General features: G+C 40.2%; 1 protein-coding gene across 1 annotated transcript in view; it reads right to left on the bottom strand.

Annotated features, from left to right (window-relative positions):
* ptprt (protein tyrosine phosphatase receptor type T) overlaps nt 1-15,650 on the bottom strand; it is a 928,020-nt gene that overhangs the window by 151,096 nt on the left and 761,274 nt on the right. Inside the window, exon 18 of the mRNA XM_048608556.1 lies at nt 15,413-15,448. Coding sequence (XP_048464513.1) covers nt 15,413-15,448 — 36 coding nt within the window. The remainder of the gene's footprint in view (nt 1-15,412; nt 15,449-15,650) is intronic.

Genomic DNA, 15,650 nt, shown 5'->3' with positions numbered 1-15,650 from the left:
CCTCTTCGACCTGTTTGTTTCCTCTCCACCTATCCTCTCCTCTATCCCTCTTCTATCCGCCTCCCACTCTCTCCCTATTTATTTCAGAACCCCCTTCCCCTCCACCTTTTCTGATGAAGGGCCTAGGCCCGAAACGTCAGCCTCTCTGCTCCTATGATGCTGCTTGGCCTGCTGTGTTCATCCAGCACTGCTCTAAGCTTGATTTTTTTCAATGTCTTATTTTCCTTTAGCACTTCAACAGTAGCATGTTTCAAAACGGTGCTCAATTCTTATACATCACAGACACATCCGGTCTAGTTTGTGTGCATAAAAAGTTTAATTGTCCAATTAAACATCTCAACTGATCTGCTTCTTCTTTAATTGTCGTCTCTTCTTTTTGTGAACATCTAGTCTGATTTATCATGATCCTATTAACATTCTCAAGGTAAAACTGTTGATTCAGAACTTATTCTGATCCTACAATATTTAGAATCTCCTGTAGCTTGACTTCCAATTTTGAATTCTGCATTAGGCCCATCAGTGATAACATTTTTAAATTCCCTACAACTAATTCACAAAAATTCATCCAAGTGTATCATAAAGATGCCTGAATGTTTCCCTCCATGATGCCAATAAAACATGGCAGGGTCTGCTTTTTACCTGGATTTTAACAGGAAGGACTTGCTGAAAAGTACCAACCAACTGAGGCATCGTTTACGCATATACAAATTTAACTTCCAGAGCACCCCAACTATGTTTGCTGCCTCTTTTGAAGGGTGAATAAACACTTGCCTTTTGAGGTGATCTGGAGGAATGCGGATTTAATATCAATTGATGTACATTTCAAAATTTCTTACGAACAAAGGGAAGAAAATCTTCAAAATTGCTTTTCCTGCTGTCGGCAAATCTGCTCTGAAATTTTAGTCTCCTAGTTGTACTTCAAAGCCTCAGAGCACTAGCCTTGCTTTGTCCTAAGGTATGCCATCAGGAAACACTTTTTCCAAGTATATGCATCACGGTGATAGGGCTGAATGTCTCCCAACTGCCACCTGTGTGCATCTCAAATTCTCTCCAGCATTGTAATTCCTCATTTTTGGCATTTTTTATTAGCTTGTCTTCTAATTCGTTCATAGTTTCTAACTGTGGCTTCCTGTTCCTGGTGACATTCCTGGTCTGTACTATATTTCTTGACTTTGTTGAATGATGCACTCTATCACCCATCTCTCTTTCTGGAATGCTAATGTTTGATTAATAAGTTTATTAATAAGTTTCCTTGCAACAGTTTGTGATCGCTTTCTGGAGGTATGTTTTCTTCCTGATCCAGGGCCCGAGTTTACACTGCATTTTATTGCCTTCTATTTTTGAACTTCGTGTTCCCAGTCCATTGGCCTAATTTCCTGCCTGTCATTTTGTAATTCAACCAGATTTATATTTTCCAGTTGTGTTCCCTGCTCTACTTACAATAGTTGGCATTTCTGTACTGACTAGCCCCTTCTGGTAAAATTTTGACTTTAGTACTGACTTTTGCCATTTGTCCTTTGGGATCAATGGCCTCACTTTGACAATCAGAACAGATCCGTCCATTATAAAGCCATTGATTGTGCAGTTTGATCCTCACAGAACATAGAAATGTACAGCATAGGAAAGGGCACTTCAGCCCACAATGTTGTGCCAAACATGATACCGAATGAAACTAATCCCTTCTGCCTGCCCTCAGGCAATATCTCTCCATTCCTTTAATATCCATGGCCTTATCTAAAAGTCCCTTAAATGCACTTATTATACCTGCCTCCACCACCACTCCTGGCAGTGCGTTCCAGACTCCTACCACTCTCTGTGTAAAAAACTTGGTTCTACATCTCCTTTGAACTTTCCCTCCCTTGCCTTAAATGCATGCCCCCTAATATTAGATATTTCAACTCTGGCAAAAATATTCTGACCATCAACCCTATCTATGCATCTCATTCTATCAAGTCTGTCCTCAGCCTGTGCCGCTCAGAGAAAACAACCTGAGTCTTTTTAGTCTCTCCTTATAGCTCATACCCTCTAATCCGGGCAACAATCTGGGAAACCACTTCTGCACCTTCTTCAAAGTCTCCACACCCTTCCTGTAATGTGGCAAATAGAATTGAATGCAATACTTTAAATGTTGCTTAACCAAAGTCTTATAAAGCTGCAACACAAAGTCCTGACTCTTGTACTCAATTCCCCGACCAATAAAGCATGCGATATGCCTTCTTTACCACCCTATCTATTTGTGTGGTTACTTTCAGGGAGCTATGGACTTGAACCCCAAGATCCTTCTGAACATCAATGCTGTTCAGAGTCCTGCCATTACCTGTATACACTTCTTTAAAATTTAACCAAATGTTAAAGTGCAGCACCTCACACTTAGCCGGATTAAACTCCATCTGCCATTTCTCTGCCAATATCTGCAAATGATCTATATCCAACTGTATCAATATGACATCCTTCTACACTATCGACAACTCCACCGATCTTTGTATTGTCTGCAAACTTACTAACTCGCCCATCTACATTTTCATCCAAGTTATACATATATATCACAAACAGCGAAGGTCCCAACATGAATCCCTGCAGAACACCAGAGACCTCCAACCTGGAAAACACCCTTCCACCACTACCCTCTGTCTTCTATGGGCAAGCCAATTCTGAATCCATGCGGCCAAGTCACTATGGATCCCATGCATCTTAATCTTCTGGATGAGCCTACCATGAGCTATCTTGTCAAAAGCCTTACTAAAATCTATGTAAACAACATCCACTGCTTTACCCTCATCACCTCCACGAAAAATTCAATCAACTTGGTAAGACATGATCTGCCCTGCACAAAGCCATGCTGACTGTCCCTAATTAGGCCATGCTTTTCCAAATGCGCATAAATCCTATCCTTAAAAATTCTCTCCAATAGTTTCCCAACCACCAATGTAATACTCACCGGTCTGTTATATCCTGGATTATCCCTATTTCCCTTCTTGAACAGAGGAACAACATTAGCTAGTCACCAATCCTATGGGACCTCTCCAGTGGCGAGTGAGGGTACAAAGATCTCGGTCAAGTTCCCAGCAATCTCCTCGCTTGCCTCTGTCAGTAACCTGGGTTAGATAACATGAGGCCCTGGGGAATTATCAATCTTAATGCTCTTTAAGAGATCCAACACCATTACTTTCTTGATCTCAAAATGCCCTAGTATATTAGCACATTTCACACAAATCTCACTATCCTCAATATCCTTTTCCTGGGTGAATACCGATGCAAAGTACTCTTTTAGATCTCACCCACATTATCTGCCTCCAAGCACAAGTTCCTTCCTTTATCTTTGAGTTGTCCTACCTTCTTCCGAGTTATCCTCTTGTTTTTGATGTATCTATAGAATGCCTTGGGATTCTCTTTAACCCTACTTGCCAAGGTCATTTCATGGCCCCTTCTTGCTCTCCTAATTCCCTGCTTGAGTACTCTCCTGCTTTCCTTATATTCCTCATGGGGCCTATCCTAAACCTTACATGTGCTTTTTTTTTTCCTTTTGACTAAATTCACAGTCTCCCTCATTATCTAAGGGTCCCTTATCTTGCCATCCTTGTCCTTCCTCCTTACTGGAACATGCTGGTCCTGAACTCTCATCAGCAGGTCTTTAAATAGTTCCCACATGTCAAATGTAGACTTGCCTGATAACAGCTCCTCCCAATTAACACTCCTTAGCTCCTGCCTAATACTGACATAATTTGCCCTCCTCCAATTTAATATCTTCCTGCAAGGTTCTGACTTATCCTTGTTCATAGCTACCTTAAAACTTAAGGATTTATGATCACCGTTACCAAAATGCTCTCGCAATGAAAGGTTGGTTGCCTGGCCAGGCTCATTAGCCAGTACAAGGTCCAGTCTGCCCCCTCCTCTAGTTGGACTATCCACATACTGTTTCAAGAAACCCTCTTGGATGCACTTAACAAATTCTGCCCCAACTAAGTCTCTTGCTCGAAGGGAGTCCCAGTCAATACAGGGGAAGTTAAAGTCACCCACTGTGACAACTCTGTTTTCATTGCACCTTTCCATAATCTGCCTAAATATTTGTTCCTCAATCTCTCAGTCGCTGTTGGGAGGTCTATAGTATAATCCAATCAGAGTGATTGCACCCATCTTATTTTTGAGGTCTACCAATATTGCCTCAGTGGATGAGCCCTCCAGCATGTCCTCTCTGAGTGCAGATGTAACCACTCTCCCTGATTAGAAATGCAACTCCTCCACCTCTTTTACCTTCCTCTCTATGTTATCTAAAACAGCGCAACCCTGGAACATTGAGCAGCCGGTCCTGTCCCTCTCTCAACCAAATCTCTGTAATGGCCACAATATTATAGTCCCATGTACTGATCCAGGCACTAAGCTCATCTGCCTTACTTTTAACACTCTTTGCGTTGAAATAAACATACTTCAGCCCACATAGCTGTGCAACATTTGGATATGCAAAATATCAGTTCCTGTAACTCCTTTAAAATTTACGTATTTGAAATCCACACGAAGCAATGTTGAAAAATGTATCTGAAAAATTTGGTTCCAAAGCTGCATATTTATTATTTTTCTGTCTTAAACTTCCCCAGGCTTCTCCACTGTTTAAGCCTCTTTCCCTTGTACTAAAATGTATCTCCCTTGTTGCAGCTGGTTTCCAGTAGCCTTGTTTTGTATTTTAAGGTTCATCAAATTATTTTTGGGACTTTGTTTCAATGAAGGCCTCTCAGCCCACATGCTGTGCTTTCAAATGCTGTGAAAATGTAAGACTAATTGTAGTCCCTTTCCAAGCTGAGGGCTGATCACTTATTTCTGAAGGAAGTTTGGGATCTCTGCCAAAAAACTAATTGATATGGTCCGTATTTTCTGACCATCTGAAGCAAGTTTTTCACATGGACAGCCTGCATGAGTGCAGACAACAATTTATAGTTTCGCTGATATGCCAAAATTTAATGAAACAATTTGTCTGCTATTGTATGGTTCCTTTCACACATCTCCTTGCTATAAAGGGCTTTCTGCTCCCATATTCACAAATGACATATATCTCTAAATTCTTTGTTCACAATTTGCCCCATTATCAGAAGTGATCCAAATCTTGTTCCAATTCAATTTTCCATTACCTTATCCACGCTATCTTCTTGTCTTTACTATGCATTATTGTCAATTGCCAGATCTGGATGCCAAAACTACAAAATGTAATGTGCACAGTCTTTTTTTCTTGACCTCACACCTTTAAATCCATAGCCACTACCTCACTGAAATCCCTTGATAAAGGTATAATTGCTATAGAGTGTGATAGTGCCCTGCACTATTTCTTACAAATCTCACATCCATCACTTATCTCTTCCTTAATCCCATCTCTTATTCCTGCATCCTTTACTAAATTACTTAACCTTTTAGAAGATGGATGAACAAATTGCTGTTTTAACACAACTGATCTTTTGTTTCTAAATTTCTGCCTGACCCCTGCTGTCAGTAGCTTTTCTTTAATTTCTTTAGTGGAGAAAATCTGTTCCATTAAAGCAATAGAGTAGTGTCTGAGGCGTAAATTGTAAATTCACAGATACTCCAAATAAAGTAACTTTGTTGCTTTTCATATTCAGTTTCACTTGTGCTTTCTTCACTGATGGCCTACAACTCTATTTCACTGCATTACATCGTGCTAATAAAATGATTGATTACTGCTATTATATATGGAATGACTACACTTCTTAAAGACTTTAGTGTACTAATATCCTAAGACTGAAATGGATGGAGCTCTGAAATTGTTTAACATTGTTCCAATTCTTCTTCAGAAAGTCACGGTCATATTTTAGTCATTCTATTCCACATGCTCTAGACTTTTCTCCACTGTGTAATACTGTAAAGTTGAAATATTCTGCCATCAACACATTCACTATTAGGCTGAAACTTCTTGTTGGCAATGCCTTCTCTTTGATCTGTATCTCCATCCTCTTCCGCCAAAATTCCATTTCATATTTAGTTTTGAACACTATTATATTGTTTGCCTTGAAATCATCAAAAGCATTTCTGTCTTAATTTCTATTAGTCACATATTCCTTTTATACTGTTGCCTGTAATTTATTTAGAATAGTCAGTTTGTTAACACTGTATCCTCCGTTGCTGTTATATTGATGAGTGTCTCCCTTGTGTAATGAATACTGCTAGAAAGGAATGCTTTCCCAGGATTCTCTTCAGTCTTCATGGTATTTCTTCCAGCAATATGTATTTACCTGTAAATTTAACATCGTCAAACCTAAAAGTCTGTCCATATTCTTAATTGCCACCAGAAATTGGGGAATTTCCAAACGAAATTTCTAGTCTCATACATAGTCTATTGAATTTCATTAAATAGTCTACCAAGAAACTATCTTTGCTCTTTCAAAATTTATCAAAATTTTACTATGCCTCACAAGCAAGTCAATAAATTATCATATTGATAAATTTTATCTATCAAAGTTAACAATCTGTTTAAATTTTAGTTCATGTTCAAGTCATCAGGCTCCCATTCCAAAAATTTTGCTTCTTATCCTGTTTCTGTAAGTTAAAAGAAGTGCTAAGTCCATTGGTTGTTTTCGCTTTGGTAGAGAAATAACAGGTCCACAAGGGTTCTTCATTCCTACACTGGTCATACAGTTTGTGTTCAATAAACAGAGGTGGATAACGTACTCTGAAACTTTGATTCAACAATCTCTTTCTGCCTATGTTATTCAGTAGAAGTTAAATGCTCTTAGACGATACCAAGCATACCCTTTCCAGATCACCGTCTGTTTGACTTAGTACAAAGGGATCTTGATCAATTGGGCCAATGGGCTGAGGAATTGTAGATGGAGCTTAATTTGGATAAATGTAAAGTGCTGCATTTTGGTAAGATGACCAAGGGCAGGACTTATACAGTTAATGGTAGGGCCCTGGGGAGTGTTGTTGAACAGATAGACCAAGGGGTTCAAACAGCTGTGAAAGTTGTTTCACAGGTAGACAGGGTGGTGAAGACGCATTTGGCACATTTGCCTTCATTGCTCAGAGTATCAGATTTGGGATGTCATATTGCAGTTATACAGGGTATTGGTCAGGCCACTTCTGCAGTACTGTGTAGAGCTCTGGTCCCCCTGCTATAGGAAGGACGTTATTAAATTGGAGAGCATGCAGAAAAGATTTACAAGGATATTACTGGGACTGGAAGGTTGGACTTATAAAGAGAGCCTTGGATAGGCTGAGACTATTTTCCCTAGAGCGTAGGAGGTTGAGAGGTAACCTTATAGAGGTTTATCAAAATCATGAACGGCATCGATAAGGTGAATAGCAAAGGTCTTTTCCCAGGATAGGGAAGTTCAAAACTAGAGGGTATAATTTTAAGGTGAAAGGAGAAAGACTTAAAAGGGACCTGAGGGGCAATGTTTCACACACAGGTTTGTACTGTGGGTACTGTGGGAATGACTGCCTGAGGAAGTGGAAAATGCAGGTGCAGTTACAACATTTAAAAGACATTTGGGCAGGTACACGAATAAGAAAGGTTTAGAGGGATTTGGGCCAAATGCAGGCAAGTGGGACTAATTTAGTTTGGGAAACCTGGCTGACATGGATGAATTGAACTGAAGGGTCTGCTTCTGTGCTGTATGAATCTATGACTCTATTTAACTCCTAGTATTTAGAATCACATTAACAGGGGCAACACTGTGGCTCAGTGGTTTGCACGACTGCCTGACAGCACCAGGGACCCGGGTTCGATTCCATCCTTGGGTGACTGTCTGTGTGGAGTTTGGATGTTCTCCCCATGTCTGCGTGGGTTACCTCCGGGTGCCCCGGTTTCCTCCCACAGTCCAAAGATGTGCAGGTTAGGTGGATTGGTCACGCTAAATTGCCCAGAGTGCCCAGGGATGTGTAAATTTGGTAGATTAGCCATCGGAAATGCAGGGATTGGGTAGGGGATGGGTTTGAGTGCAGTGATCTTCAGAGGATTGGTTTGGGCTAAATGGCTTGTTTCCACGTTGTAGGGATTCTTGAAAATAAAAATGATATTAACATTGATCAGGCAAAGGGGAATGGTGAGGGCTGGAGAAATACTCTATATCTTATTCTTTTATTTCAACTTTAGGACAGAGTGCTGCAACCATGAGGAAGGCTTTCTGTTCAGTCTGTCTTGGAACCTAGCAGCCTCCTTGGGTCTTCCTGTCCTGGGTTGCTTTGCCAGAGTCCCATATACCTTCCAGTCTGGACCAAAAGCTGAAAGCATGGGTGGCCATTTCTAAAGGTCCAATCATTGAGATGGGAACTCTCCCACATATTACACCTGACCCAGGAACAAAAAGCAGCGCCGAGGCCTGCCTCCTTACCTTGCTTGCCCTTAGTAATAGTTATGGCACTATGCTGTAGTTTGGTGAATAATCACTAAAGATCTGTATTTGGCAGAGAACTCAAGAAGAACAAATACAGTAATTGTATGCTCCAATATAGGCAGATACCAGAGTTACTTATGAAGTAGGAATAAACTGTTGGATAAATAATGAAAAGCATTGGTTAACTGAGAAATGAACCTCTAATATCAAACATCAAATTTATTCTGCATAGCTGCTAGGCCAAGAAGGTTAAGATATTGATTAAAACGTGTTCTTTTTTTGTTACCAGTGAATTGTCAATTCAATTCGGTGTCTTTTATTTTCCTTTTTTTAGCTGATGTGAAGTGCTGCCCAATTTTCAGTTCACATGTAGCTCACTATTGTCATCACACTTCAAAGATAAAAAAAACTTTGAAAAACAGAATAAGAGTCAGCTTATTCTGATGATATTCTGGCCTTGATAAAATGATTTCTGTCCATAGGCATTGAGAAAACAATTCACACCAACCACAAATTTCTACCTCTCTCAATAAATAATCTCCAGTTGATCACTTTCCTACAGGGAGAACTGTGCATTGACCTTAAACAGATATAGACAAGAAAACATATGCCTGGTATCGCAGACACCCCATGAGGAAACCCATGTGAGATTAGCTTGTTCAGCGAATTAGAGGAAGTAACATGGTTCTAACATTGGGTGAAATGGATAGGCAAATGAATTTACATTCCTTTGTTACTTGGCTTGCGTTTAAGGTCTAAATTTGCAATTCTAAATCCTAATACTCTGTCAGACAGGATTCTCTATTCTTATTGCAGTTAAATTCTACATTTTGGTGGAATTCATTGCCTTCCTCCGAAGTTTGCTTGGTGGCTTTTATCAGGTGGGGCCAGTTGGAGACCCCACTGCCTCCTTATCTCTTTCTTGATTGTGTTGTGGGAAGGTTGTAGATGATCTTTCTACATCAAATGAGGCCCTTGATGGGATCATTACTGCTGACCCAAAGTCTCATTCTACTGCCACTGGTATTCACCCTGTATCGGATAATGCAGCTGTCATGAGACAAACCTGAAAAGCAACCATGTTTGTTTGCAGGCTCTTTGGGTTGTGGGAGTTCAAAGGCACTTAATGCCTTATTGAGGGATTCAGCACTTGGAAATGGGGAGAATGTGAGTGCTATGAACCACCTTCCCTATCCTTACCCCTAGCCTGATGACCCTCATTCCACCCTCGCTCATTTGTAAGCTTGAATCTTTCACTGACCCCAGTCCTTTCCTGGTATTGCGGGTAACTGCCAATAACCACTCAGTGGTGCTACCTAAAATATACAGGTACTAGTTTCTGGAAGGCAAGGCAGAATATTCACCCTTCGGGCCCTTAATCCATGGAACAGCTCACCTTTGGCCACTTAAGTACTTGAGAGACACTTATATAGGTGAGTGATCACCAAAGGTAACTCTTGTCAGCTCTCTCACTGGCAGGCAACTTTTCTTACCAACCATCCATATTATATTCTAGGCCTCATTGAACTACTTTAAGGAAAAAAGTCTACACATGATTTGAAGTCTGAGAAGAATTGAATGAATCTGACGATTCTTAGTTTATAAGGCACATCTGAAAAAACAGCATTATATAAACGTACACCCAGGTCACCTGTGCCTTTAAGAGAAATCTGAAAATAGAAAAAAGTTTGTTTTTATTCCAGTGCCTTAGAGAAGTTTGCATAATACAGTTGTTGCATTGAGTTGCCCAAAGGAGTTTCGTGGGTAAGTAGTCAAAGAAAATTAGTACAAATGTTGAGTCCTGTATTGTTCAGTCATTGTAATTTAAATATAGTGAAAGCCTTAGCAGAAACTGTTGCTATGCCACAGAGGTAGGTAATGTGATAAGAGTTGGCCCACAGCTCTGCCACCAGTTTCAGTATTGGCTGTCGACAGATCCAGACCTAGAGGCTACAGGGCATCATGACTCTGGAGATTGCAGTTCTATTACTTGTGGTACTGGCTGCTGTCAACCTTGTAAGTCCTTCTGACACACCAGCTGAAATGTGAGTCACACTAAAATCCCTTCTTCAAGGAAAACACAGTTTCTCTCTTGGGTAAGAATTGTGTCTAATGGCTGTCAGCAGGAAAGCTGACATTGCTTTGTGTTTTGTTAAGGTACTGATGTGGTCTTATTAGAAAATTAGACACTCGGCGCAGAACAATGCAGATATGTCATTAATCACTCCAATTGTAACCTTTCCAATGGTTAGTTGAGTGATTTGGAATAATTAAAATCACTATTTTCATGATTATCATATCAGCAATGAAAAGCCTCATTGCAATTGACTGTAAAAGGAACTAAATTATTTTTGACATATTATTCATAAGCCTACATTCCAACATAAGAGTTTCAGAATTTTCTCCTCAGTAATTCAAAATAAGTTTTGCTTATCTGTTTCCAATGTTTTGGCTTAACAGCGTTCTGATCAATAGTGCAAACGGCTTTTGATTAACGCTAATGATGGAAAACATAATGAAATAGTGCATCAAAAATCAAGTCATAGAGTCCTGAAGAGTCACATTTTCCTGCAGGCAGCATGATCTAACAGCTGACTGGAAGGGCCAGTCAAACCTCCCCTTATCCTGAGCAGAGCAATTTAATAAGGCTCTATGGAAGCTCAAAACAAAGACACACGGAAGTATTTTACATACATTGACAGGGCTCAAGCTGAGTGCACTTAATAGTTTTGCACACAGCTATGGAATAATTATTTTTTTGTTGGAACAGTGGAAACTATAATGTAGACAAGATTGGGTGGTAGCTCGTGAAAACAGGCACAGGAATCATGAGAGGCAATTAATGCCAATTCAACATGATGCAGGCAGCACACAAATTTCAACTTGTGTGAGTGATTGCTGCACACAGCCAGCGCTCAAGACACATCATCAGAGGACCCAAATCAAAACTCACTGACACCAATTAAAGCTAGTCTGTACCCCTTAAATGGGATGTTGTACTATGAATGGAGCAACTGCTGACAGTCTTGCAGGAGGTGAGGCTAAGCTGGGAGAATGTGGAGAATGGCACAACATGGAAGAGAACAAGCTCCAAGATTTTCTGATGCTGGTTGCTTAGGTGATCTTAGTGGAGGAGCTAGAAAATAAGAGACATGTCCAATATCTACTGGAGGTCATTCTAAATGTACATTTAAAAGACATTGGGAGCCAGCAGTGAAAGGCATTAATTTAAGCAGTCAAGCCCCAAGGACTTACAAGAACTTCTTGGGCCTCACATGAGTAGTCAAAGCTCTGCCTTAAGAAAACTACTGAATGCCAATCTACGCTTTTGGGTTAAACTTCTCAAATGCCTCAATTACATCATTGACATCTCAATTCATCATGGGCTGGAGCTAAGCATTCGTTACTGGGGTGATGGCTATCTTGTTTACACATAATTCATGTTTCTTTTCTCTCTCTCTGGTATGAATTTGAGACTTTTTTTTCCTCCAATCTAGTTTTTTGTTCATAAGGTTTGGTTTACCCACAGATGCAACAGATCGTAGACTTTCTCAGCTTTAAATAACCCCTTCAGCATTTCAACCAAACATGTCTAGTCTGGAGCTTTCAAACTAAACTCCTTACACCGAAATAATCTTTTTCTTAATAGTCCTGAGCAACCTCCCTTTCTCAGGAGCAAGAATTTTACATGTCCAGCTTTCTATCATATCCAGAAGCTTCTATCTAAAAGCCTAAATCACTGCACTGCTTGCTTTGTTTGCTTGTAATCTCTCCCAATGTAAACTAAAATATCATTACCGTAAATATTGTGTTTTAAAAGAAATCACCATGGTTACATGAATAATTGCAAGTTAATCCTTTAACTCATTCAGGTGCACAGAAAACCCACATGGCGCCAGTTCAAAACTCAATATTCCAAAATAAATGATATTACAATATATATAAACTACATTCCTGCATCACACGTTCATATGACTCACTTCACTTTCACTCACTTCATAAGGCTGTAAGCCTCACATGTATATCTCACAGACCAGGAATGGCAACATCTGAGCTAAACAAATTGAATCACATCATTACACATCCTTCTTTCTTGCTGGACAAGCTGGTGCATAACTGGAAATAGCAGGAAGTAAGTAGAGGGAAGAAATGTGCCTGTGTATCCTCCATGGAGAACATAGGCGATTGGGATGACCATTACTGAGACCATGTCCATTATTAGAATAGCCATTACTTAGACCATGGCTGCTTTGGGATGGCCATTACTGAGATCATGACTGAGACTATGGCCCCTATTGGGTTGGGCATTGCTGAGACCATGGCTCCTATTGGGTTTGCCATTACCGAGATCATGGCTTCTATTAGGATGGCCATTACTGAGACCTGGTCATCATTGGAATGGTCACTTCTAAGGCCATGGCCCTTACTGGGTTGGCCATTACTGAGGCCATGGCCCCTATTGGGATGGCCATTGCTGAGACCTGGTCATTATTGGAATGGTCATTACTGAGGCCATGGCCATTATTGGGTCGGTCATTACTGAGACCGTGGCCCCTATTGGGATGGTCATTACTGAGACTGTGGCCAGTGGCAGGTGTTGAAACCATCAAAGGTGTCATGGATTAGGTAAACCTTATCCTATTTCTGTTATCTCACTTTTGCTTAATTCAATAGATAGCCTGGACTCAATTGATTATAGAGCTCTGATATATATGCTACAGATGATGTAAGCGCCTTCCAATTTCCCTAATTCAAACTTACTGCAGTGCTCTTTTCTTTCATAGCAGGTGAATCAGCCAGGCAGTGAAGGAATATCAGGAGACAGTTACGATGAAGATACAGTTTTGCAATTTGTTTTCATACTTGCAACCACTAGCTCAGGATTCTGACACTGTGCATGGCTCAAAAGACAGATTAAGTTGGGATCTATAGATAGTGAAACACTGGGGCTAAGTAGACCACATTCAGAGTAGGGTCTGAGAATACTGCAGATACCAGATTGTTGAAGGGTCAGTTCAAATAAGGGTTCTACTCTTGATAGCACAAGTGAACAATTTGTTGAGGCAATTTACAGAAGAATATGGGTAGGTATGAACATAAATATAATCAGTACGTTGAAATGTCTGCCAGAAAATGTCCATTCTATGACAATGCCAATGCATTCGGGAGTATAACACCAGCTTGACATCTTTACTATTGAGGTTGAAGCCCCCCCCTTTTCAGCATGGAACTTAATTTCTCACACTTGTGGACCCAACAATAATGCAGCATAGAACAACTAATGCAGTATCTTTCAGTTGGAGGACAAGCAGAGCCACCAATATCCGATGTCTGCAGTGGAAACTAAGCTTGCTGTCATGGAAGTTCAGACTGCTCCCATCAGGGCCAGGATGACAGAGTTTCTCAGTGATCCAGCAACCCCTTCCTCAAAAGATTACTGAATTGTCAGGGTACTGTCCTGGTGAAGTGGTAGAGGCTCCACGGACATGAACCTACTCTCCTCTTAAATTCAGTCATGATGTAAATGAATGGTTGGGCAGTCTCGAGGGGTTTAATGGCTTAATACATCTCCTATTTCTTATATGCTTAAGTTCTATTTTAGGAAGATAGCATTTCTCCTCCAAACCCAGTCACTCTGTTGATGCCCTTGCTGTTGTCTGCCAGACAACCAGCCCATTTTGCTGCTTCCTGTGCTGAGATGATTCAATCCATAGTACAGCCTTCAAGACCCACACTGCATTAAATGGTTTTCCAAGACTGGAGTGCCCTCCTTTGAAAGTGAAGTCACTTTCAGCAATGTTGCTTTAAGTATTGTGTAGGAGCATGAAGTCAAACAAAGTTATACAGAGAACAAGTACTTCGGAAAAAGTGAACAAGCACTGCAGATAGTATTATGGAACTAGTAGCACTCAGAACATAGGCATAAATGATCCCAATGTCCTGCATAGTTTTGCCAGAATTATTCTGCACACTTCATATCAGGAAACAAAATAAAATCTTACTCTCCTGTCATTCATTCACAAGGCCAACTTCCACTTTTTATGGATGCCTACCATTGTTTACAATAACTGAATTTTAAAAAATGCTGATTTATAATAAAACTTATTCCTGTAATATTTTCTTTATGATAGTTAGAATAAAAAATGTTAAAAATACAATTAAATAGATTTAGAATGGAAAATGTACAGGATTTCTACTGATCACAAAAAGGAAGGTTTTTTTTAAATGTGAGACACTGGGGGGACTATTTTTGCACAAAGATATGCTAAATGATTGAAGTGCTTATGTGACTAGCCAAGTGAAACTTAAGACCGAGCATACAATTTTGCTGCTAATTGCTGATTATCATAATGTGAATTTGTCTGGAGATGATAAGCCAGAAACCTATAAGATTTGCATTCATGCGGTGATTTCTTTGCAGTGTGGATGGAACAGTAAATGTGGACTCCACATATCCATTGCAGAAGTTGCAACATACCCTGGTTGTGACACAGTGGCGCATTGCACAATACTTGGGTTTGAAGATGAGGGCGCACTGGAGAGACAGGTGGAGGAGGTCCAGAGGAGAAAGGAGGGGCTGCACTTGCAGAGTTCAGAATGCCACCCCGTCCTCTTTTCTCTTGCTCATGTGGGAGCTCAAGAACTTGAGAGAAATGAGGGTTACTGACCTGAATTGGTATCAATGTCATAATTACTTCCGAAAAGTTAGGAGGAGAGGGCAATGGGCCAGTTGACCAAAACTAAGCCACCATAATATCACAAAAACCATTTCATGATCACCAGTTGGCACTTCAGCAATCAGCTGTTCAACGAGACTTCAGATGCCTGTTCTTAGGTCTAGCTTCAATTCCTTTACCAAGATATCACCGTGTCCTGAATGTGGGCTAAAGCAACATGCAAGCACAAGACCTCATCCAGGCCATTCCTTTCCTACCTCAAATATTACAGTTTACATTGACAGTGCTACTTTTGACATATGCTGCAATAACTTTACGTGCTAATAATTGTCACATTTGACTTGGTTAGTAGTTTAGATGGACAAAATGCTTCAAAGCATTATTTACTTAGGGTCTTACCTATTATGGTATTGGGTGCTCCTTGGTCTGTTGATACTGTTTTCCACCAATCCATCAAAAAGTGAGACCAAATTAGTTGTGGAAGAAGGCAGCAGACAGACAGAGAGAGAGAGAGACAAACATTTATTCATCTACAGTCAGATAGTGCATCATAATCCTAAAATAGCAATCCCAGTAGAACAAGGAGAAATAAGCTCTCTTCTTCAAGCATAAATTTGAAATGAAATAGTAATTACTT

This window comes from Rhincodon typus, chromosome 19, assembly GCF_021869965.1.
Source record: "Rhincodon typus isolate 14 chromosome 19, sRhiTyp1.1, whole genome shotgun sequence".
Classification (NCBI taxonomy): domain Eukaryota; kingdom Metazoa; phylum Chordata; class Chondrichthyes; order Orectolobiformes; family Rhincodontidae; genus Rhincodon; species Rhincodon typus.
Note: the sequence above shows the minus strand (reverse complement) of the source record. Positions and strands in the feature narration are given on the sequence as shown.